The sequence below is a fragment of the Myotis daubentonii genome, chromosome 1 (genome assembly GCF_963259705.1).
Source record: "Myotis daubentonii chromosome 1, mMyoDau2.1, whole genome shotgun sequence".
Taxonomy (NCBI): domain Eukaryota; kingdom Metazoa; phylum Chordata; class Mammalia; order Chiroptera; family Vespertilionidae; genus Myotis; species Myotis daubentonii.
Window position 1 is genome coordinate 64,606,490 of NC_081840.1, and position 22,648 is coordinate 64,629,137.

Consider the following 22,648-nt stretch of genomic DNA (forward strand, 5'->3'; position numbering starts at 1 on the left):
CTTCCCATTAAAGTACCAACAGCATACTTCAGAGATCTAGAACGAACTTTCCAAAAATTCATCTGGAATAAAAAAAGACCCCGAATAGCTGCAGCAATCCTGAAAAAGAACAAAGTAGGTGGGATCTCAATACCAGATATCAAGTTGTATTACAAAGCCACTGTTCTCAAAACTGCCTGGTACTGGCACAAGAATAGGCATATAGATCAATGGAATAGAATAGAGAGCCCAGAAATCGGCCCGAACCAATATGCTCAATTAATATTTGACAAAGGAGGCAAGAACATACAATGGAGCCAAGATAGTCTCTTCAATAAATGGTGTTGGGAAAATTGGACAGATATATGCAAGAAAATGAAACTAGACCACCAACTTACACCATACACAAAAATAAACTCAAAATGGATAAAGGACTTAAATGTACGACAGGATACCATAAAAATTCTAGAAGAATCCAAAGGCAAGAAAATCTCAGACATATGCCGAAGCAATTTCTTCACTGATACAGCTCCTAGGGCACTTGAAACTAAAGAAAAAATGAACAAATGGGACTACATCAAAATAAAAAGCTTCTGCACAGCAAAAGAAACCATCAACAAAACAACGAGAAAACCCACTGTGTGGGAAAACATATTTGCCAATGACATATCTGATAAGGGCCTAATCTCCAAAATTTATAGGGAACTCATACAACTTAACAAAAGGAAGATAAACAATCCAATCAAAAAATGGGCAAAGGACCTAAATAGACACCTTTCAAAAGAGGACATCCAGAAAGCCAAGAGACATATGAAAACATGCTCAAAGTCACTAATCATCTGAGAGATGCAAATCAAAACAGCAATGAGGTACCATCTCACACCTGTCAGATGGGCTATCATCAACAAATCAACAAACGACAAGTGCTGGAGAGGATGTGGAGAAAAAGGAACACTTGTGCACTGCTGGTGGGAATGCAGACTGGTGCAGCCACTATGGAAGACAGTATGGAGTTTCCTTAAAAAACTGAAAATGGAACTCCCATTTGACCCTGTGATCCCACTTCTAGGAATATATCCCAAGAAACCAGAAACACCAATCAGAAAGGATATATGCACCCCTATGTTCTTAGCAGCACAATTCACCATAGCTAAGATCTGGAAACAGCCTAAGTGCCCATCAGTAGATGAATGGATTAGAAAACTGTGGTACATCTACACGATGGAATACTATGCTGCTGTAAAAAGGAAGGAACTCTTACCATTTGCAACGTCATGGATGGAACTGGAGAGCATTATGCTAAGTGAAATAAGCCAGTCAATAAAGGAAAAATACCACATGATCTCACTCATTCGTGGACAATAGAGACCATTATAAACTTTTGAACAATAATAGATACAGAGGCAGAGCTGCCTCAAACAGTTTGTCGAGCTGCAGCGGGAAGGCCGGGGAGGATTGGGGGGCAGGAGGTAGGGGGGTAAGAGATCAACTAAAGGACTTGTATGCATGCATATAAGCAGAACCAATGGACATAAGACACTGGGGGATAGGGGAGGCTAGGGGACTGTCTAGGGCGGGGGGATAAAATGGATACATATGTAATACCCTTTGTAATACTTTAAGCAATAAAAAATAAATAAATAAATAAATAAATATTACTTGCCACATTTAGCACTTACTTAATGCATACATTTGGTTTATGTACAGTAATATCATATTATGTCTTAATATCTAGGAAGCCTTTAGAAATTTATTTTTGAACCTTAGAATCAACTTTTCTAGTGTCAGAAAAAAAAACCTTGTTGGCATTTAAAATATTTTTTTTATTAATTTCAGAGAGGAAGGGAGAGGGAGAGAGAGAAACATCAATGATGAGAGAATCATTGATCTATTGTCTCCTGCACCCCCCCCCCCCACTGGTGACTAAGCCTGCAACCTGGATGTGTCCCCCAACAGGGAATTGAACCATGACCTCCTGGTTCATAGGTCAATGCTCAACCACTGAGCAATGCTGGCTGGGTGGCATTTTTATTGAGAATGCATCGAAGTTAAGATCAGCTTACATATTATCTTATCCTTTATAATCACTTTTAGCAGATTGATGTTTTCAAATAATGAAAAATTTACCTCTTCATTTCTCATGACGAATCTTTTTTGGGGGGTGGGGAGTGAGAAGGCAGCAGCTTCATTTTTTTATAAGATTCTTCAAATGGGCAATGGTTTAAAGTTTTAAAAGTATAAAAGAGCCAACAGCAGAAAAATCCCCATATGACACCCCCACCCCCACCCCCCCACCCCCCACCCCTGACCACCAGCTCTCCTCCCACAGGCAACCATTGTTCTTTGCTGTTTCTTTTATATCCTTCTACAGATAGCCCACATGCAAGCAGGCCAGTACAGCTGCCCTGAGAATGCTTCTGGTGGCAGTTTCAGAAGCCCAATAAATAGCTGGGCTGTAGAAGGTCAAATGCAGCCAAATAGGAGATCCTCTCCTGTGTCTTGTCTCCTCTGTGACTAGACAAGTAGAACAAGAAAAAAAATGGGCTCTGCATCCCAAGATAGGTCCACACCCTCTGATAGAGAGCCCCAGACCACACAGGCTCGGAAGAGTTTGGGCCTGGCTTCTGCTTTCAGGACATTTATTTTTCACCAGCAAATTCTACCTCCTTATCTCTTTCACACAGATGAGTCCCAAAGCATACATGTTCTCTCTTTGTATTATCAAAACAGCCCACAAACATCTAGCAACTTGCAGCCCGTGCTATGTTTAGGGCCTGAAATTTGGGGTTGGATGTGGGCTTCCTATTTGTGGAGTCATCTCTTCCAGTCGTTCTGTGTCCTCCAGGTAACATCTCAGAGGGTCGCCTGAGGCCACTGGAGCACCAGGCTTAGAGGTTTCTCCCAGGATTCTTCAGATGGCAGACCTTTCCCACTCCAGCTTGCCAGGCATACCCTGCCTGGGCCTCCTGGCTCAAGAGATAAAATGAAAAAATGGTAACTCCTAACAGCTGGTTCAAGAGATACCGGGAGGGAGGGAGCAGGAGAGAAGAAACTTGTCAGGGAGCTCACAAGAGAAGCAGAAGGAAGCGCCAGTATTTATAGATTCTTAAGCCAAAAAAGTACCTCCATTATTTTTTTGTCTGGAAGACAGATTCAGAGAGGAAGCCCCAAGCAACAGTTCAAGACAGACACTTCCTGTGGCCAAGTGGATAAGGGCAGCCTGCATCCATGGGACAGGGTGAGCCACGCCAACTCTCCATGGGGCTTGCTGGACTGTCAGTGGCCCCTCCATCACTATGTGTTTTCATTAAAGGAAGTAGGATGGTGGTGGAGGTGATGGGTGGTGTGACTATGTTGAGGAGTGGTAATGGGTGCTGGTAGTGGGGGTGGTGATGGTGGTGGGGCTATGCAGTAGCAACAGAGTAGGTTGTGGCAGTAAGTTTGTGGTCATAATTGATGGTGGTAAGATGGTGATAACGGCTAACATGGATTTATATTCTTGTCCCAGGATCATATGCGTAGAAAATATGAGTAGAGGTGAGCAAGATTCTGGATTTTATTCATTGCTTCAGGATTGGGACAAGAAAAGGGGTCAACAATGAGAACAAGCACTGCTCTTATTATTATTATTATTATTATTATTATTATTATTATTATTAATAATAATTACTGTTTCATTTAATGGGACTTATGTGTCTGACCCTAAGCTAAGTGTATTACAGTAGTCCCCCATCAATGTTTTCACTTTTGTGGTTTCAGTTACCATGGTCAACTGTGATCTGAAAATATTAAATGTAAAATTCCAGCAGTAAACAATTCTTACATTTTAGGTTGTGGGCCACTCTGAGCAGCATGATGAAATCTCACACAGTGCGCTTCCTGGGATGTGAATCACCCCCTCGTCCAGTGTACTCATGGCATATGCTACCCACCCCTTAGTGACTTAGTAGCCATCTCGGTTCTCAGAGACACCTTTGTGGTATCACAGTGCTTGCATTCAACTAACCCTTATCTTACTTACGAATGGCCCCAAACCGCTCACATAACTTTTATTACAGTATATTATTATAATTGTGCTATTTTATTATTAATAGTTACTGTTCATTTCTAATTGTGACAAATTTATAAATTAAACTTTATCATGTGTGTATGTATAGGAAAAATATAGTATATAGCAGCAATTTTCAACATTTTTCATCACATGATACACATAAACTAATTATAAAATTCTGTGGCACACCAAAAATATATTTTTTGCCGATCTAACAAAAATTAGGTATAATTTTTGTTTATTCACACTGGACGGCTATTGTTGTGCTGGCTGTTTTCACTATTTTCTTTGACAATTTAAGGGGAAAGAGATCAGTGCCCCTGACTAAACAGTCAGGTTTTGCACATTTAAAAAATTCTTGCCGAAACCGGTTTGGCTCAGTGGATAGAGCGTCGGCCTGCGGACTGAAAGGTCCCAGGTTCGATTCCGGTCCAGGGCATGTACCTGGGTTGCGGGCATATCCCCAGTAGGGGATGTGCAGGAGGCAGCTGATCGATGTTTCTAACTCTCTATCTCTCTCCCTTCCTCTCTGTAAAAAATCAATAAAATATATTTAAAAAAAAAAATTCTTATTGCACACCGGTTGAAAACCTCTGGTATTCTATAGGATTTGGTACTATTTGCAGTTTCAAGCATCCACTGGGGTCTTGGCATGTATCCCCTAGGGATAAGGGGGTGGGGAGGACTACTGTATATATATATATATATATATATATATATATATATATATATATATATATATATATATATATAACTTTATTTCATCTCCACAACCCTGCAAGAAGGAGTGATCACTCTAAGGAAGAGAAAATTGAGGGTCATAGTAGTTAAGTTATTTGCCTTAGCAAACTAGTAAGTTGAGCCAAGAATTTTTGAACCCTGGTCTTGCTGACTCCTGAGTCTCCGCTTTTACTTACTTGTCACAATTGCCCAGTCTCCATGTTTTCTCTCTTTCCACACAGCCCTGGGGATCAAGAGCTGCGACTTCCAGGCAGCAAGAAACAATGAGGAGCACCATACCAAGGACATCAGCTCCAGGCGCCTAGTTGTGCGGAGGGGACAGCCCTTCACCATCAGGCTGCACTTCCGGGCTCCAGTCCACGCATATCTGCCTGCCCTAAAAAAGGTGGCTTTCGTTGCACAAACTGGTGAGTGGAGCAGGCCTGGGCCCCTTTGGCAGCAGGACTGGAGGGTTCTTTCCCATCACCCGCTCAGGGGACTAAGGGACAAATGACCTACATGGTACCTGGACCTCAAGAAGTTTTGCCCACCCAGCAGGGCTGTTGTGAAGAGAAGATAATGTGCATAATAAGTCTTGTTTAATATGATTCAGAAGTTGCTTCGCAGCATTATCACTAGGGGGTTCCTTTTAGTTGCAAATATAATATCAGTTCTGTAGAAAAGCCTGAAGGGGATCTAATCCCGGCTGAATATCACATTTAATTGTTACTATTTATTGGATCTGTACCACATGTCAGATATTCGGCCAAGGGATTAACATGCAATATCTCATTGAGACCTCACATTGACACCCGGAAGCAGGTATTATTACCATGCCCATTTCATAGACTATAAAATGTCTAAATGTAGGTCCATGGGCACAAGAGAACTTGAGTGCTCCCATCACCTTCTATTGCCTCCCATTAATAGATGGGCCTCTTATTCTCCTCCCAAACTAATTTTTTAGCTGCTCCAACTTTGTTATACTTGACTCTATTACTCAGTTGTGACCAAGCGGTCCCAATGACCCATTCGTCTGGTCATTTGTGACTGCAGGAGAGCAGCCGTCCAAGGCCAACAGGACCCAAGCCACCTTCCCAATTTCCAGCCTGGGGAACCGGAAGAGCTGGAGTGCGGTGGTGGAGGAGAGAGATGCCCAGTCCTGGACCATCTCTGTGACCACGCCCTCCGATGCGGTCATTGGGCACTACTCACTCCTGCTGCAGGTCTCACGCAGGAAGCCACGCCTCCTAGGCCAGTTCACCTTGCTCTTTAACCCCTGGGTTCGAGGTAAGTTTGAATTTGGGTCAACCCGGGCTGCACAGGGTACTCAAGGTACAGGATGTGGGTGCAGCTCAGGCAGGGAGCGCCTGCCCCAGGCCCCAGTGGACAACTCCCTCTGAGGGCGGCACCAGCACTCGTTCTTGGGGAGTCTGCTTCCTGGATGAATGGCCTCTCAGATCCAGAGTCCTGTTTTGGTGTCACCCCTGGCAGAAGCAGCCTGGGGCTCCCCACTGAAAGCAAAGTCTCATCTCACCACCAAACTCTGTTGTTGGCTCAGGCTATTTGGTCATAGGAGATACGAGTCAGAGATGACCCTGGGAGCGCTGCCCTTTACTGTAAAAGGGCAAGAACTTAGGGATAAGCTGCTCTGTTACCTCCCTGCCCTCCCATAGACTATCTCCAGGTGAATCCAGGTTTTGTGAAAACAGGTTTATATAATTTGGGGAATCCTCTTAAAGAAAAAGAATACAAAATTTTGAATTGCTAAGGTCCCTCCCAGGGCCTGAAGGGGGTCTGTGCTAGTGAGGGGCCCCAAAGCTTCAGTTCCATCAGCTTCACAGTAAATCTGTCCTGCTTCTCTCCACTTGTTTATTCTGTTCTTACTACTGAAGACTGCTGGGTTCCCTCCATACTGAGGCCTGGAAATAGCCCACTTGCGCCTCAAATTCCAGGGCTGGCCTCCTGTAGCTCAGCGCCCAATGGGCGGGCTTTCCTGCTGCCCAACCAGCGGCCACCTCTGGCAAAGATCAGCCCAGGCTGTTGGAGCTATTTCCTCTAGAAGAGCTCATCGGTATTTGGCCCCAACAGGAGCCAACAGGACATCTATTGTTCTGACGATTGAGTCTGTCTTTCCTTCCCCCGCCCCTGTGGGATAAAGCAAGCTTTGTTTAGGTAGAGAAAAAGAAGGAGGCCAGGGCAAGGGCAACGCTGTGAAGGAAGTGAAGACTATGTGTCCCAGCAGACGTGGGCCAATTTGAGAGTGAGTTTGCTGTCTTTGAGTTTAAAATCTGCTACCACCCACCTTAATACTTTGGTCTCCCTGAAGGGGCCTCCTTACAAGGCAGGGCTGGGAAATGGGAGGAAATTTGAAGAAATCTTCCCAGGTTCCTGCAGCCCCATCTCCAGTTCCTGACTCCCTCTTCATGTAGCACCTGAATCCCCATTGGCTCCCTATCTCTACTACCCTATCTCTACTTCTCTAGTCTCCAATCCCCCCTCCTTCCTCAGTTCAAGGCTCTCCTTGTACTTAGCAGGGTGGATAGGTGGAATAATGGATAGGAACTAACATCTAGTCATGGTTGGCTTGTAGGGACAGCCTGTGTGTGTGTGTGTGTGTGTGTGTGTGTGTGTGTGTGTGTGTGTGTGTAGGTATGTGTAGGTGTGTGTGTGTGTAGGTATGTGTGTGTGCGTGTGTGTGTGTGTGGGTGGGTGGGTGTGTATAGGTATGTGTGTGTAGGTGTGTGTGTCTAGGTGTGTGTGTAGGTGTGTGTGTAGGTGTGTGTGTGTGTGTGTGTGTGTGTGTGTGTGTGTAGATGCATGTGTCCATCTGAGCAGAAGTGTATTGTTTGCTCTGCTCACTGCGAGGTGAGTAAGAGATTTTCAGAGATTGTCTGGGACTCAGTCTCATCCTGGATACCTGGGACTGGGGCTTTCCTAAATTCCAAAGGGAATTTTACATCCTAGAATGAAAGTCAGAGCCCTATTCATAAGCAGGGAACTTTATCAAAGGGAGGCTGCACCCAAGCAGAGGACAGGAGCATAGTGCTACCTGAGCTCTGATCAGGTATTTCCCAGAGCCCTGCAACCCGGGCCAAACACTTCAGTTTGAAGTGACTTCCAAAGAAGTGGTGTCCAGCTGACTTCATAGCATGTACTTGGGATAGAGGGACAGGAGTCGAGGGCTCCTTGGGCATATGGCTCTGATTTTAGGGCTTCCTGATGGCTAATATCCTACCCTTCTGTTGCTTTGAGCACCCCCATCCCAGATGGATGCCTGGTGGGGGGTTGGAAATCTTTTTCTCCTGCTCGTCCCCAGGAACCAGTCTAACACTCCCCCCGCCCCCCGACTCCACCCCCAGCACCAGGTGCAGAGAGACACTCGGGAAGCAGAGCAGATCCCCCAGCACTCCCGGCTTCCCAGAGTGGGCAGTGGGCTCTCAAAGCCCCCATCCTCCTTCCCAGCCCAGCCCTTGGATGCGGACAGCAGGAGGGGCACCAACAAGAGACGGTGGGAGTCCTAGACCCCCTTGGACACCCGCAGGCAGAAAGCCAATGCTCTGCCTTTCTCTTTGCCAGCCCCACTGCTCCCTCTCGCCCTGTCTTGCCAAATGCTGCTCTTCCCTTCTGCTCCCCCCGTCAACCTATGTTGTGTTGTTTTTTTCTAAACACTATTTTGTTTAAATTGAACTTGGGAGAGAGACATAACAGGCCCACTGGGAAGCTCCCTGGGCTGCTGGCACATTCTCTTGGGATGGTAGCGCTCGGGCTGCACATGTCTTCTGGGAACGAGTAGGATTTTTAGGGTTGGCTTGTTCCTGGCTGACCATGAAGGCCACCTTGGCTGACACAGAAAGTCTGCCCCCTGCCCCCTCTCCACCAGACAGGAGGCCAGGTCCCAGAGGGGGCAGCGAAAAGAGGAAGTCCTCCCTCAGTCCTCATTAAGCCCAGAGCTGAAGGGGAGATGTGCAGTCCAAACTGACCTGGGCAGGGAGGGCCAGAGGCCAGGATGTGGAGAGCAGGCCTAGCACCCCACAGGCCCTCATTCCTGCCTGCCTCTCCCCAGAGGATGCTGTGTTCCTGGAGAATGAGGCTCAACGCTGTGAGTACTTGTTGAACCAGAACGGCCTCATCTACCTGGGCACGGCTGACTGCATCCAGGAAGAGTCCTGGGACTTTGGCCAGGTACAGGGGCCTCTGGGGAAGGTGAAGGGACAGTGCTTGCCCCAAAACCGTTAGTGCTCAGGCCAGACAGAGATGGCAGGTCCAAAAGCCCCTGGTCATGAGGCAACATGTTTAGGACATTTCAGCCATGTTGAACCTCTCTTTCCCCAGGGCCATATCAGACCATCCTCCACAGGTCCCAGCGTTATCTTCTTAAAGATCACACCAACCAAAGCCCTCTGTTAACCCCCCACTGTCTGCAGGGTATAAACCCATCCCCTGCCCGACAGACCCTTCACAGACAGGCCACCGCTTTCCTTTCCCCGAGAGCCGCCCATGCTCCAGCTCCCGACCAGCCAGCCCCTGGGCATGCGGGCTGAATGTCCCCCCCATTGGAATAGCTTCCCTTTGTTATCACCTGGGAAACTCCTACCCATCTGTTAAGATCCTCTGAAAGCTTCCTCAGCCCCAAAGGCAGAGTGAATCTCTCTACTGTGCTCGCTGCTCTGCGTTGGCATCTCTCCTAGAGCCCTGGCCACGTTGCTGAGACCTGTACTCTAAGTGGCTAGGGTCCCCCTCCGCTGCTCACTGTGGGCTTTGCAAGAGCAGGGGCTGCCTTGGTATCCTCCGCATGTGGGTCGATGCTAGCAGGAGCGGTAGGAGTGCACTACATGGATAAAGATAGAAATGACAGGAAACAACACAGCCCTGGTCTTCAAGCATTCACACCTTATCGGGGGAGTCGAATAACAGAACAGGCAAAGGATTGGACTGCCAGGCACCGGGACCAAGGGACATGGGGCGGCGGGGGGGGGGGGCAAGGCAAGGGAGGACGGAGGGAAGCCTGAGTCTAAGAGAAGGACAAGGTGATGGGGCTGAATTGTGGGATGGAGACCCTTCATCACTGCTCTGTGTGGCCCTTACAGTTTGAGGGGGATGTCTTGGACCTCAGCCTGGACTTGCTGAGCATGGACGAGCAGGTGGAGGAGTGGGGCAACCCTGCGCATGTGGCCCGCATTTTGGGCGCGGTGGTGAGTGAGAGGAAGGGAAGCGGGAGCCCTCTAACAGAGCTGCCCCCCCTCTATGGCTCTGAGTACCTTCAAAACACAAATAGTCCCTCTTCCCAGGCAGTGGGGGATAGTCCCTGGAGAAGGGCATGAGTACGGAGGGGAGGACGGTAGCAGCCACAGGGGGAGAAAAACAAAGGGAGGTTCCATCCTCCAGGACAAGCCAGCGAGGACTCAACCTGGCCTGGGTGTCCTCAGAGCACCCCTCCCCCAGCCCAAACTGGAGGCCCGGGCCTCTGGAAGGCAGGGAGTGGGGTCCATCTTACTCAGCGGCTAAGGTGGCCAGAGGGACTTGTTTTTATTTGTAAATTATTCCTAAGGACACGCAGACCATGATGGCAGCTTGCTGCTTTCCTGTTACAGTTCCTCAAAGTCCTTTCACAGGAGTGATGTGTCGCCACTTCCTCTGGTGCCACGGGGCTCCCCTCTGAAGATGTGGTGAGGGGCAGAGCCAGCCTGTGAGGAGGAGGAAGGGTAGGATAGGAGTGCCAACACCCTCCCAGGCATCAGGGCCGGCAAGTGAAGGAGCCGGGAACCCAGCCCCCAGTGGGGGGCGCTCTCACGCTGCTCGGTGGCTTTCTTTGCCAGTGTGGTCGCAAACTCCTGGCTTCTAGGGGACTTGTTAAAGAGGTGGATTCCTGCCCCAGCCGGCACGACTCAGTGGTTGAGCGTGGACCTATGCACCAGGAGGTGCCATTTCCAGTCAGGGCACATGCTGGGTTGCAGGCTCGATCCCCAGTAGGGGGCGTGCAGGAGACAGCTGATCAATGATTCTCATCATTGATTTGCTATCTCCCTCTCTCCCTCCTTTCCTTTCTGAAATCAATTTTAAAAATATATTTTTTAAAAAATCGGTTCCTGGACTCCTCCCAGCGCCCCCCACCCCCACCCCAAAGATTATAACCCAGTGAGCTAGTGCGGAACATGCAGGTTAACATGGTCCAGGTAATTCTGATGCAGATGGACTGTTCACCACCCTTGGAAAACTGCGATGAGCCCTCCTCACTCCCCACCCCACTTTACCCTCTCACCCTCACCTCACCCGCTCACCGCCACCCCACCCCACCCCACCCCGGAAGCTGACCATCCTGGGACTCACGTAACAGCCACGTGTTTCCCCAAACAGCTGCATGCTCTCAAGGAGAAGAGTGTCCTGCCCACCCCGCAGACCCAGGCTGCCCAGGAGGGGGCCTTGCTGAGCAAGCGCAGGGGCAGCGCGCCCGTCCTGCGGCAGTGGTGCACGGGCCGGGGGCGGCCTGTGTACGAGGGCCAGGCCTGGGTGCTGGCCGCTGTTGCTTGCACAGGTATGGATCGGGCTCACCTTGACCACCGTACAGAGTAGAGTGTCTTCCTGTCGGTTTGCCCGGTGGCCCCCCTGTGGGAGAGACATCTCCAAAAGCAGGTACTGCCCCACCCGCCGCCTTCCCTCCCCTCCATCGATCCATAGCGGGCGCAGGGGCACCCTGTGGCCAAGAACGCAGTATTTGCTCAGGGCGGCTCCTCCTGACCAGCTTCTGCTCAGTTTCCCCGCTCGGCCAAGTTGGGCCCATCTGGGGAACTCTGCTCCCAAACTCACTTTCACCCGAAACTCCCCCTACCGCTCCCCCAGTAGAGCAAGCCTGCAGCGCTCCGTGGGCTCCGCCTGCCGGGTGGCTTGTGTGCACCTCATTTCCTGGCCTTTCGAGGTGCTGTGCCAGCTGTCAGTTCTAACTTCCCGTGCAAGTGCCCCTCCTCTTTCCACGCCGCCACCTGGCATTTAAGACAGTGCCTGCCCAGAAGAGACCCTGAAAACACTAGCCGTACCCCAACACCCACCAGGCCCTGTGGCCCCGCTGACTCCGCCCCTTCCACGCAGTGCTGCGGAGTCTGGGCATCCCTGCGCGCGTCGTGACCACGTTCTCCTCCGCCCAGGGCACGGGCGGGGGCCTGCTGGTGGACGAGTACTACACCGAGGAGGGCCTGCAGAACGGAGAGGGCCAGCGAGGCCGGATCTGGTGAGCAGCCCAAGGGGATGAAGTCTCGGACTGGAAGGGCTCCAGACCTGGGCCCCAACCCCATGGGAACCCACCACCCCGAGTGGCCCAGGCTCTGAGAGGAGGCAGGACGCTGAGGGTCAGTCGTGGCGTGCACTCTCCTTCCTGGTGTTACGGTCACTTTTACACAGCAACTCCCATCCCCATGGCAACAGCAACTGCTATTTCTAGAACCTCCTCGGGACTCTTTCTGGCACTTAAATTGCTCTTTTGCAACCTTCAGGATCTTCCAGACTTCCACAGAGTGCTGGATGACCCGGCCTGATTTGCCCCCGGGTTACGGCGGATGGCAGACTCTGTACCCAAGTGCTCCTAAGGGAGGTGCAGGTAAAACATGGGGGGGGGGGGGGTCAGGACCACCCTGGGCTGCACAGAGTGTCTGGGCCGAAGGAGTCCCTTGGAGAGGAAACAGGAACAACAGGTGGTCCAAAAGGGGTTTGCATTCCCTAAAGCAAGAAGAGTGGAGAGAATGGTAGTGGCTGGCAGAATGCCGACCTGATGCCAGGGGGCTCAAGGGGACAAAGGTGTCAGCCATCTCAGCCCCAGGCTGTGGGGAGACGAGCCCCACCTCAGAGCAGCAGGTGAGAGAGCTGGGCCTCGGTGAAAGGCAGAGGGCCTGAAGGGAGCTGGTAGATGTGCGGGTCAGGGGCTTGTCATGGGGTTTCTGAGATTCTGGGTATGGATGAAGAGGGTATCAAAATAGGTTCAAGCTCATAGAAGGAGTCTGGATTTAAGCTCAGGAAAGGTCTTTAGGATCCATAAAAAGATGGTTCTTCCTTCCCCAGCAACAGAACAGTGACCTGTTCCTATCACATCCATAGCAGAGCTGGCTTAGGAACCCCTGTGTACTATGTTTCTCTGGGGTTCTGCCTGTCCAGTTTCTGAGAGGGCTCCTGCCACCGACCATTACCAAAATTACTGTCACTAAACATTGTTTCACCTGTGCACGCCCTCTTAGAAACCCTGCTTAGTGCCCGTCTCTGACCTTAATCCCCGGGAGGGAATATAGGGTCGAGGATGGGAACCGAGGTTATGGAGCTCTGACCCAAGCAGAGGTCTGGGTGTGGCTCCTCTTGCCCACTGACCTTTCTCTCCCTTAGTCCTGAAGGCCTGTGATCTGGTCCCGGTCAGAGCGGTCAAGGAGGGGATCCTGGGGCTGACCCCCGCAGTAGCAGACATGTTTGCCTCGGTAAACGCCTCCTGCGTGGTCTGGAAGTGCTGTGAGGACGGGACACTGGCGCTGACCAACTCCAACACGAAGTATGTGGGCAGCAACATCAGCACCAAAGGTGTGGGCAGTGACCGCTGTGAGGACATCACTCAGAACTACAAGTACCCTGAAGGTACTGGCCAGGGGAGGGCCCCGGGCTCCTCAGCTTCTGAAATAGCAAAGAGGGGGGATGCAGGCCGTGGAGGGTTGCGGTTCTTTCCCCACCATATTTCTCATATTGACCTATGAGAAACATATGTCAATATGACATTTGACATTTGGGGCCAGGGAACGCTTGGTTGTGAGGGGCTGTACAGCATTCCTGACCTCTCCCCACCAGATGCCAACACCCCTCCATCACCAATCACCACCACCACCTGTTGTGACAAACAAAAGTGTCCCCAGTCCTAACCGGTTTGGCTCAGTGGTTAGAGCGTCGGCCTGCGGACTGAAGGGTCCCAAGTTCAATTCCGGTCAAGGGCATGTATCTGGGTTGCGGGCACATCCCCAGTATGGAGGTGTGCAGGAGGCAGCTGGTTGATGTTTCTCTCTCATTGATGTTTCTAACTCTCTATCCCTCTCCCTTCCTCTCTGTAAAAAATCAATAAAATATATTTTTTTTAAAAAAGTGTCCCCAGACATCCCCAAATGTCTCCTGAGGGGCAAAATTGCCCCCGATTTTGCTACAAAACAACACACTTAATACTAAACGCAGCTGCCAAAAGATGTTGTTCTTCCTCTCCCCTGCTTATCCAATCCCTCTTAACCTGTTCCTCCCTCCATATTAGTTAATGGCACCGCTGTCTACCTATTTGTTCCGATAATAAGGCCTGCACTCTCGTCTTTTCCCCTTCACTGCCCCACATTACTCTCACATGTGTCTCATCATCTCCTTCCCCATTGCCTATAGGTAACCCAGGGCCTTGTCATCTCTTGTCCACAATATTCCAGTGGTCGCCTAACTGGACCCCCTGCCTGCAGTCTCTCCATCATTATTCCATTTCCAAACTTTCCATTTCCAGAATGAGCTTTCTAAGACTTGTGTCTCTCTCAGTATAATTATCTTACACCCTTGCTCCAGAACATTCCATGGCCCCCATTGCCCTGGGAATAAGTTCCAACTCCTTTACTGAAGAAGATTCAAGTCTCTCCCAAACTGTCCTCAGAGACAGTGTGAATTGTCCAAAAGCTGGCTCTCCCAACTGTTCAAGGGGCAAATTCATGGCACTTGAAAAAGAACTCGGTCCTTGAGTGACTTGGAAGGGACACGCTGTGTCTGTGCCGAACGCAGACTTAAAAAAAAAAAAAAAGCTAAATATGCCCTTAGAGGTTTGCAAAGTTCTTGTGACTTTGGCATTTGAGCAGCCGTGGGTAAATAAATCTTAATCCTGGGCTTCTATTAGAAGGGCCTATGCCTGCTGGGTAAGAGGCCCACTTTGTTTCTCCTGTTCTTCAGGATCTCTTCAAGAAAAAGAGGTGCTGGAGAGAGTCCAGAAAGAGAAACTGGAGCACGGGGAAGACAACAGCATCCATCCTCCCCGTCTCGAGACTACGGATCCTCTGTACCTGTTCTTGGAAGCACCCAGCTCCCTACCCCTGAGAGGGGATGCCCAGTTCTCCGTGACCCTGGTGAACCCCAGTGACCAGGAGAAGGCTGTGCGGCTGGCAATTGGGGTGCAGGCCATGTACTACAACGGCGTCCTGGCTGCTGAGCTCTGGAGGGAGAAGCTGCTCCTTACGCTCAGTGCCAACCTGGGTAACTCTCTATGGCCCTGCCAGATGCCCAGACACCCAGTTCCCACCCTGGGCAGACTGCAGCCATAAGGCTCCCCCTGCAGGTCTCAGTGGGTGGCTTCTAGCTCCTGGTATTCTCTCTCTTCTCTCTCTCTCTCTCTCTCTCTCTCTCTCTCTCTCTCTCTCTCTCCATATAGTTATGGTGCTTCACACAGAAAAAAAAAAATCCCACAATTCTGATTGCATTAAGGTAAGTGCACAGACCACAGCAGCAGTGTAAGAAGTGTTTGGCAAGGTAAACAGAATAGAATGGCAGGGAGCATTGCACCCAGACTGGAGCACAGGCTGCCTCCAAGTAAATCAAGCGGCTCTGGGTCCTAAAGGGTGAGCAGGACAGTGGTGGCCGGAAGAGTGAGTCATGGGCATTCCAGGCAGAGGAGCATGTGTGCAGGTTCTTCCTCCCAGAGATTCTTACTGAATTGGCCTGGGGTGGGGTCCGAAAACACTCCCCATGTTATTCTAGGGTTGAAATTTCCTGGACAAGAGCGGTTGTTCTCAAATGTTCCTACAATCAGAATCACCTGGGGAAATTTGATGTCAGCCTGCACCCCAGACCAATTAAATCAGAAATTCCATGGTTGGAGCCAAACATTTTTTAAAAAATGTAATTCCTTGGGTGATTTCAATGTTCAGACATCTACATTATTGCAAGTCTCCTAATCACCACCCCACTCTCCACTCTGTCATGTTCCCCTTCTAAGGGGGTGGGGAAGGGAGCGGAACAGTGAGGGGGGGGGAGGGCGCGGGCGGGGGGGGGGAGGAGGTGTGAGAGCTGGATGAGGCCAGATCATGCAAGAGCTTGTAGGTCATGCTAAGCAGTTGAGTTTTGTTCTCTGCGCAATGGGGAACCAGGGGTCAATATGATCAGAAATTCATTCTTAAAAAAGAACTTTTGGGAGAATGGAATGGAAGGGGTCATATTAGAAATTGTGGTTCTCAACCTTGGATGCACCTGGGGAACTGTAAAAATACTGATACCTGGGCCTCACCACCAAAGTCGGATAAAACTGATTTGAGGTATGGCCTGGCATTGGGATTGTTTTCTAAAGCTCCCCATATCATTCTAATGTGCATCCATTGTTGAGAAACTGGATTAGAAGTTAAAAGGTTTTTGTGATAATCAAGAAATGAAGAACAAACTAAACTATCAGCACTTCAAATGAAAACATATTAAGGAAGCTATAGATTGGACTTGTGAATATGTGTATGTATGTGTATGTGTGTGGGGAGGGGGAGGGATTGCTTCCAGTTGGGTGGGCCTCTACAATAGGGAAAATGGGGAAGGAAAGGTTTGGGGGGAAAGATGATGGGTTCTGTTTGTGGCATGTTGGGTCTGAAAGCCCGTGAGATGGCCAGTACTGGGTATTCAAGATAAAGGTCTGGGTTGGAGACCAGATCGTGGCATCAGTGAGCTCAAGGGGGCATGGAGGACTGTGAGAAGAGAGGGTGAGGAGGAAACACAGGCAACACCAGCATTAGGGGGCAGTTAGGGAAAGAGCGGAGAGTCAGGGAGACAGAGAAGTCAAAGACAGGAAGGCGGCACCCAGCAATGCAGCAGAGGGGCCATGAGACATCAAGGCTGAACAGCCTCTGTCGGCAGAGTGGTCTGACTCTGGGTTAGTTCCCTGGTTGGGGCATGTGCAAGAGGCAACCGATTGATGTTTCTCCCTCACATCGACGTTTCTCTCTCTCCCTTCCTCTCTCTCTACAAATCAGTAAGAACATATCCTTGGGTGAGGAATTAAAAAAAAATTTTAAAGAAGAGAGGCTGGGTGGTAGTCAGAGACACTGGGTAGAGGGAGGTTGGTTGTTTTGCTTTTAAGATGAGAGAAAGTGAAATCTGCTTACATGCTGAAGAAAATAATCAGAGAGCAAAAGACTGAAACCTCAGGGAAGATGGGTTTTATTTTTAATTTTTACTTATTTATTTTTTAATACGTTTTTATTGATTTCAGAGAGAAGAAGGGAGAGAGAGAGAGAAACAGTGATGTGAGAATCACCGATTGATTGCCTCTCCTACGCAGACCGAACTCGCAACCTGGGCATGTGCCCTGACTGGGAATTAAACCAGTAACCTTTTGGTGCATGGGATGACTCTCAACCAACTGAGCCACACCAGCCATGGCTTTTATTGTTTTTATTTAAATTTTTTATTGTTGACACTATAGGAGATGTCTGCCATTTCCCCCACCCCCACGCCCTTTGCCCACCTCCACCCAGGGTGAGATGGGTTTTAATTGATGGTGCAACTCTTTGGGAAATGAGAGACAACAAGAATAATTATAGCTCACATTTTGGGGCACTTATTAATGGCAAACATGGTGTGTCAAGTGTTATATGTGCATTGCCTCATTTATCCTCACAACCTAATGAGCAGGAACCATTATCCCCACTTTACAGATGAGGAGACCGAGACACAGAGAGGTTAAATAATTTGCCCAAAGTTACACAGCTAGGCACTGGCAGGGTCAGGATGGAGCATAGATTTTAAAAACAGAGGACTTGCCCTGACCGGTTTGGCTCAGTGGATAGAGCGTCGGCCTGTGGACTGAAGGGTCTCAGGTTCAATTCAGGTCAAGGGCATGTACCTGGGTTGCAGGCACATCCCCAGTAGGGGGTGTGCAGGAGGCAGCTGATCAATGTTTCTCTCTCATCGATGTTTCTGGCTCTCTATCCCTCTCCCATCCTCTCTGTAAAAAAAAAATCAATAAAATATATTTAAAAAAAATAAATAAAGACAGAGGACTTGACTTTCGCAGTGGGGACACATCATCCCCCTTAGGGGAGCAGTGAGAGATAGGGTAGATGTCTATGTCTGTAGTTTGGGAATGGGAACATGAGCTTGAAAGAATTCCTCAAGGATGAAGGATGGCTTTATTTTCTCTGCAAAGGGGAAAGAGAAGAAGCAGAGAATGGGAAGGAACTAAGTCAGCACATATTCAGTAACACTGTGCGGCAGGGTCTGAGATAAATACTTCATTTGCAGTATCTCATTTAACACAAGCCATCCCACCAGGCAGGTGTGACTATTAGACAAAGAAACGGAGGCCCAGAGAGCTTAACTTGTTCTAGCTCACAGGGACTGTGTCCACAACCCCAAGGAGGTGGTCTGCCAAAAGTGTTAGTGAGGGTGGTGATGGCGGTGACCGATGGGTTCTTGGATGAGTTCAAATTTGAAATTGCTGTGAGGAATGAGGCTCCTTTCTGGCTTCAGTGAGATCCCGACTCCTCTGCATTCTGTGTGTAACATTCTGTGCTTGTCCCCGGGGCACGCGCGCTCAGCTCTTTGCACTGACTCGTCTGTCACGTATCTCAGTTAGGAGAATCACCACCAGCCTGTCCTTCTCCCATTTTGCGCGAAGCCCACCTGAGAACAGCTTCCTCAGACTTACCGCTGTGGCAACACACTCAGAGTCCAGCCTCAGCTGCTTTGCTCAGGAAGACATCGCCATTCGTAGACCGCGCCTTGCCATTGAGGTAAGCACCAGTCTTTCCCCAGATTGCTCGCATGCGCTACTTACTGCTCAGGTCCCCATTTCAGAAAGAATCAGAGGGCAGCACGCGTCAGTGCAGGGACTGCTGCAGGATCACCAGAACGTGCTATGTTGAGAGCTCCTTGTTTTGAAAGAGATGGCTTCTTACAGGTGCTATTCAGGTTTAAATCTTCCAGCTTCTTATGTGGTTAAGTGAAGGTTGGTCCTCCCCAGTTGTAGCCTCCATACTTATAGAGATAATAATAGCAGGTGTTTATTTGGCACTTTATACATTGGCCAATGCATTTTCACCTCATTTCGTTTCATTCAAAAGCCCTGTGCGGTGGAACTGTTCCCATTATTCAGATGAGGAATCTCTCCCAGAGAGCAACAAGCCCAAGATCATAATAATGGGACATTTTAGAGACTTATGGCTCTTGACCCAGTCATCCTTCCACATCTACCCTGGCCAAAATTAATGCAATTTGGTCCATGCCCTTAAAGAGGTTATAGTTGCGTAAGGGAGACACAATGTTGGTCTTCTATGTAAATGCTTTAATAGAGCCACAAAGTCACTATGGGATAAGTGAAGTAAAGGGGATTAACTCCATCTGATTAGTTTGAGGAAGACTTCGTGGAGAAGGTGGCATTTTTACTTGGAACAATGGGCAAGCTTCCGATGCAGAAGTGGGGGAGGCCCTTGCAAGTAGAAGAGGCCCAAAGGAAGGAGCCCGAGGGGTGTGCTGGGGATGGGAAAGCACCCGATGTGGCTTGAATGTTGTTTAGTCAAGGGAAGAACAAATAAGGTCAGAGAAGTGGGTTGGGGTCAGACCACGAAGGGCTCTGAATGCCAGCCGAAGCTTTATTCCGGAGACCATGGGAAACCCTCCACGGTCTCTAAGTGGAGGAGAGGCACCATCAGAGACGGTCTGTGATGGATCCGGTGTGAGGGTAAATGCAGGAAGACCAGGCAGAGGGGTAAAGAAGGCAGCTGTGGTGTTTGGGTCAGGATGGCAGAGATAGGAGGGTGCAGGGAGGGTGCCCAGGAGGGGAAGGAGTAACTGTGTCTCTTACCACAGATGCCAGAGGCAGCGGAGCAGTATCAGCCTCTTTCGGCCTCCGTCAGCATCCATAACTCCCTAGATGCCCCCATGAGGGACTGTGTGATCTCCATCTTCGGAAGGGGGCTCATTCACAGAGAGAGGAGCTACCGGTAAGAAACCACAAGCTTCTCATCCCACTGACATCTCAACTGGTCAGAAACACTGGGCCCAAGGTTAATAACTGTCTTTTTGGTGTGTCCATGGAGACAGAAAATATGCCCTGAAGTAGAAATAAGGGGTTAGGGCCTATCTCATCCTAGGAGGACAGGAAGGTGGGAGGCCGTGTACTCCTTGGGCACCCCCCTGACCCTGGTTGCTGCCCTGTCATGCCGGGAGAGCTTCGGTATTGTTGGTGAGTGCAGGTGACAGGGTTAGGACTGGGTACTAGAGAACATCACGGGGAGGCTGCCTCCCGAAAACTGCATTCTACTAAAGCCCACCACAATTTTGAATTTTGTTTAAATAATCTCTTTTATCCCTACTCCCGTTCCAACCACACTTCATATCATTTTGTTAGTATGTGTAAAATGTGCACTATTGCCTCATGAGCCTCTATTTTTCTTTATTTTAGAGCGAGAGGGCGAGGGAGAGGGAAGCATTGATGTGAGAGCGACATCGATCAATTGCCTCCCCACATGCCCCAACCAGGGATTGAACCCACAGCAGGGTATGTGCCCTGACTGGGAATCGAACTTGTGACCATTCAGTGCACAGGACAGCACTCCAACTAATTGAGCCACACTGGCCACGGCATGAGCTTATATTTTTAACTTGTATAAGTGATGTTATGTCTAATTCTTTTTCTTTTCACTCAGATCTGTTTTTAAGATCCATCCACATATATCCAGTCCATTGTTTCTGCTACATAATACACACTGCACATCCCCTGCTACCTACCACTCTACTTCACAGTGATGGTATCCAGAGTACCTCCAACTCTCAAACACCACACATAATGCTGCAATGAACATCTCCACATGGCCCCTTATGTACTTGTTTGAAACTTTGGTGGGGGAGGAAAGGATATAGATGCCAGGAATAGAATTGCTGAGTCATAGGATGTGACCTGGTTTGACCAGGTACTATCAGCTTCGTTTGCAGAATGGCTGCAGAAGCCTCACTCCCTCCAGCACTCCATGACAGTTTCTATATTCCTACTATTCCTCCCCTCATGGCAATACCCAACTTTCTCTTTTTTCCAGTCTAATGGAAGTAAGGCAATATCTCGTTATTGTTTTAACTCTTCGTGTGTTTATAAGCCTTTTCCACTTACTCCTCTCTATGGTCTTTGACCACTTTCCTCTTGGTGTTCCCACTTTTTTTCCTCGTTGATTTGTAGGAGTGGCCTGTAGAGTCTAGGTATTAGTCCCTTGTTGGTTTTAAATGCTGCAAATATCTTCTTTCATCATCTCTCCTCTCATTATGTCCACTACATCCTTCACTGAATAACACAGTATATACTTTAGAGCTCATGATGACTATTGTACCGTCCCTGAGGTCCCTGACAGGTTGTCTAGTATTGAGCCACTGCCTCCGCTTCATGAAACCCAATGAGTCATTCTTGCCAATAAGTTAGGATTTAACCAGACTTCTGTGGTCTTCCAGATCAGTTGTGGGGCAAAGCTACTCAAAGAAAATCTGTACCGTTCCCTCAGTCACCATAAGGCCCACAGGCAGGCCAGGAGGCTGCTGATAAGGCGCCAGCCACCGCCTGTTGGCTATTGACATCTCAGTGCACCTGCCATCCCACTGTGTTTAGCAGTGTGAGGGTCCCACAGTGATAGCGTTTCCAAACACACCCCAACACTGTTACAGAGACTGGGACCAGACTGAAGTCACAGACGGTAAACCACAGATGCAGCTCGGAAGCCCTTAGAATAGGATTTCTCTTCTCACCCATGAAACTGCTCACCAGAGGGCGGCTCCCGTCTTCTACCCCCTTAAAACCCCCTGTTTCCACAGCAAGGTACTTAGGTCACGAGCCACCTCTTCAGGTAGGAAAGGATCAGAGTCACTGGGACCAGCAAAGCAACCAGCCTGGGACAGAACTAGCACCTGCCTTTTCCTTTATTTCAGATTAGGTCCCGTGCGACCTGGAAACACCTTGTGCACCCAATTCTCGTTCACACCGGTGAAGGTGGGGCTCCAGCGGCTCAATGTGGAAATGGACTGCAACATGTTCCAGAACCTAACCAACTACAGAAGTGTCACCGTGGTGGCCCCTGAACTTGCAGCTTAAACAAGCGGCTCCAGCATCATGGCCCCCACCACCCTCTTGTATCTATATGCTCTAAAACCAAATGGAAGGGAAGCTTTGCTTACCAGACAAATGAATCTCCATTCATGCTGAGCAGGAGAGTGACCAAGAACAAAACTAGATTCCCAAAAATCAACAGAAAAGACATCCATTTCTGTCATTCCAGCTTAAGGCAGCTGTGAAGACTAGTTGCCTTAGAAGCTACTGGGCTTGGGTGATAAAAGGAGATCCTTAAAAAGGTACTCAGATGAGTACATGCAGATTTTTCTGGTTCAGGATTTTCATAACCATTTTAGTACTCACTAACACATTCATTAACTTACAGGAAAGGAAAAGAACTTAACATTTAAATCATATGTTTTTGAAATTGCTAAAAATGGAATTTTTAGATAACCCTATTACATTGATCAGTGCTGTCCTTGACCATTATCCTTAAAATCTCAAAGATGATTGAACAAAGTTATAAAATACAGAACATAGGGTCTAAGAGTAGAATGGTCTTCTAAATTCAGCTATAGATAAGTTTTATGAGAGTTCTTTATGTATTAAGTATCCCACAATTAAAGTCTGATGTCAATAACATGAATTTGGTCTAGTAATGTTAAAATTATTAAGTATATAGAAAATAGGCCCTGTAAGAAAGAATAAAAAAACTGAACTCCCTTTGTACAAAGTAATGATTGTTTTGTTCACATTATTTTGTTGCTTTGGCACTTTCTTGGTTTGAATTTAGTTCTTTTTCTTTATGACATTTGTTAAATATACAGAATGGCACTTTATAAAGGGAAATTAAAACT

At 48.7% G+C, this 22,648-nt stretch overlaps 1 protein-coding gene across 1 annotated transcript; it reads left to right on the forward strand.

The window, feature by feature from the left end:
* The first annotated feature begins 3,042 nt into the window (after positions 1 to 3,042).
* Positions 3,043 to 22,528, forward strand: EPB42 (erythrocyte membrane protein band 4.2). The gene is made up of 13 exons (XM_059703671.1): positions 3,043 to 3,217; positions 4,993 to 5,178; positions 5,807 to 6,040; positions 8,817 to 8,935; positions 9,841 to 9,945; positions 11,108 to 11,285; positions 11,837 to 11,975; positions 12,238 to 12,341; positions 13,115 to 13,357; positions 14,681 to 14,980; positions 18,335 to 18,495; positions 19,571 to 19,704; positions 21,671 to 22,528. The coding sequence occupies exons 1-13, from the start codon at positions 3,208 to 3,210 to the stop codon at positions 21,831 to 21,833; spliced, it is 2,076 nt and encodes a 691-aa protein (XP_059559654.1). The 5' UTR covers positions 3,043 to 3,207; the 3' UTR covers positions 21,834 to 22,528.
* Positions 22,529 to 22,648: the final 120 nt, after the last annotated feature.

Excerpts from the sequence above, each read along its gene's own strand:
- EPB42 (XM_059703671.1), top strand. Across the intron at positions 12,342-13,114 it reads TGCTCCTAAGGGAGGTGCAG|TCCTGAAGGCCTGTGATCTG; the intron begins GTAAAACATGGG and ends TCTCTCCCTTAG. Across the intron at positions 19,705-21,670 it reads CACAGAGAGAGGAGCTACCG|ATTAGGTCCCGTGCGACCTG; the intron begins GTAAGAAACCAC and ends CCTTTATTTCAG.